This window comes from Limulus polyphemus, unplaced genomic scaffold (assembly GCF_000517525.1).
Source record: "Limulus polyphemus unplaced genomic scaffold, Limulus_polyphemus-2.1.2 Scaffold1960, whole genome shotgun sequence".
NCBI classification, from domain to species: Eukaryota; Metazoa; Arthropoda; class Merostomata; order Xiphosura; family Limulidae; genus Limulus; species Limulus polyphemus.
The window spans coordinates 52,994-54,679 of NW_013667570.1; the positions used below are offsets into that span (position 1 = coordinate 52,994).

The following is a 1,686-nucleotide window of genomic DNA, read 5'->3' on the forward strand; positions in this document are numbered from 1 at the left end:
TAAACTGTGGTTTATAGTTTGTGAAATATAGTCATTTGTTTTGTACTTACACTTTGTCGTGATAATACCTTTTATAGTAGCAGGGTTGTAAACTGTGGTTTATAGTTTGTGAAATATAGTCATTTGTTTTGTACTTACACTTTGTCGTGATAATACCTTTTATAGTAGCAGGGTTGTAAACTGTGGTTTATAGTTTGTGAAATATAGTCATTTGTTTTGTACTTACACTTTGTCGTGATAATACCTTTTATAGTAGCAGGGTTGTAAATTGTGGTTTATAGTTTGTGAATATAGTCATTTGTTTTGTACTTACACTTTGTCGTGATAATTCCTTTTATAGTAGCAGGGTTCTGTGGTTTATGGTTTGTGAAATATAGTCATTTGTTTTGTACTTACACCCAATATAGTAGTAAGCAAATAGAAATAATACCACCTTACAAAGCAATAGAACTAGAAGTATACGTTAGCCCTGATGTTTATTAAACGTAGGTAAAACAAAATAATAAAAGTTTTGCTACTTTTTAAATTAATGATATTCTCACCTTGTCAAAAAATCGACTTAATTTAACAGCATTTGTCGATCCAGGGGCTAGGGATTTAGCCTGATGACAATCCTACAAAAAGGAATTATCACGGCAAAAGGGTGATCTCGAATATAAGGCGACTACCATTTTCAGACACTATGGGAAAGAAAAAATTGAGTGTCAAAACGTCCTGTTTTAGGTCCGCAAAATCAATACTATAACTAAACAGCCTGCAGGTGGACTAGTTGCAAGAATTAGCGATGACCTTGAGTGAACATCTGGCACGCATGCGTAGACGGATGTTATATGGACATCCAGGAATGCGACAAGCTAGAGTAGGGGGACAGGGGCCTGCATTCCGCCGTGATTATAAGGCGACTATGAATTTTACAGCCTAATTATTAATCAATAAACATCGGCTTATAATCGGGCGTCATCCTCAGGAGTTGTAACATCGAAACATGTAGAAGTCGTCAACTTTTTGAAGGCCATAGATAGGCCTAAATTAAATGTTTTTAATAGTGTCCCAATTTAACGTTGAATATTATTTATGATTTTAACTTTATACACGAGTGCCACAAATACTATAACTAACGTGGGAAATTCAAGGGCTTGCAAGTATGCCGATAGTAACACTATGACGAAAAGCTTTTGTGGGGTAAATCTTTTCACACCAAACGGCTATAAATGTCAAGTTGGTTAAATCCGATTATAGCAGTCCAAAGGGTTAATAACATGGCACTTGGAAAACTCTCTAATTAATTAGAACTACCAATACTTATAAGCTCTAACCACGTTTCAAACAATATCTAACCTTTAACTCTATATAATGAGTGTCTGGCTTATCAGTTTTCAGTTCTATTTAATTTGCTAACAGACAATGAGATTAGAATTTAGTAATTTAATTAATTATATTGAGTGACAGAATGATTTACATATGATCATAGTTACTATGACAAAAAACCTTAGCGCCACCCAGTGTCAGTAATTTTGTCTCACTATGAGAATAACATTTCAATTAATAGTGTGAGCTGGCATCATTCATAATCAAACTCAAGAGATAGCTCAATTAAACAATAGAGAAAAAGGCAAGTAAAAAAACAAACATAATAATACCGTATTGGCCCGATTATAAGGGTAATTTCAACTGCTTTATTAATTC

General features: G+C 33.8%; 1 protein-coding gene across 2 annotated transcripts in view; it reads right to left on the reverse strand.

Annotated features, from left to right (window-relative positions):
• LOC106465486 (rab-like protein 3) overlaps positions 1 to 1,686 on the reverse strand; it is a 15,247-nt gene that overhangs the window by 2,625 nt on the left and 10,936 nt on the right. Inside the window, exon 6 of one of the 2 annotated variants that reach the window (XM_013925714.2) lies at positions 543 to 614. The exons of the other annotated variant lie outside the window; for it this stretch is intronic. Within the exon in view, the coding sequence (XP_013781168.1) occupies positions 543 to 614 (72 nt within the window). The remainder of the gene's footprint in view (positions 1 to 542; positions 615 to 1,686) is intronic. 2 annotated transcript variants of the gene reach the window in all.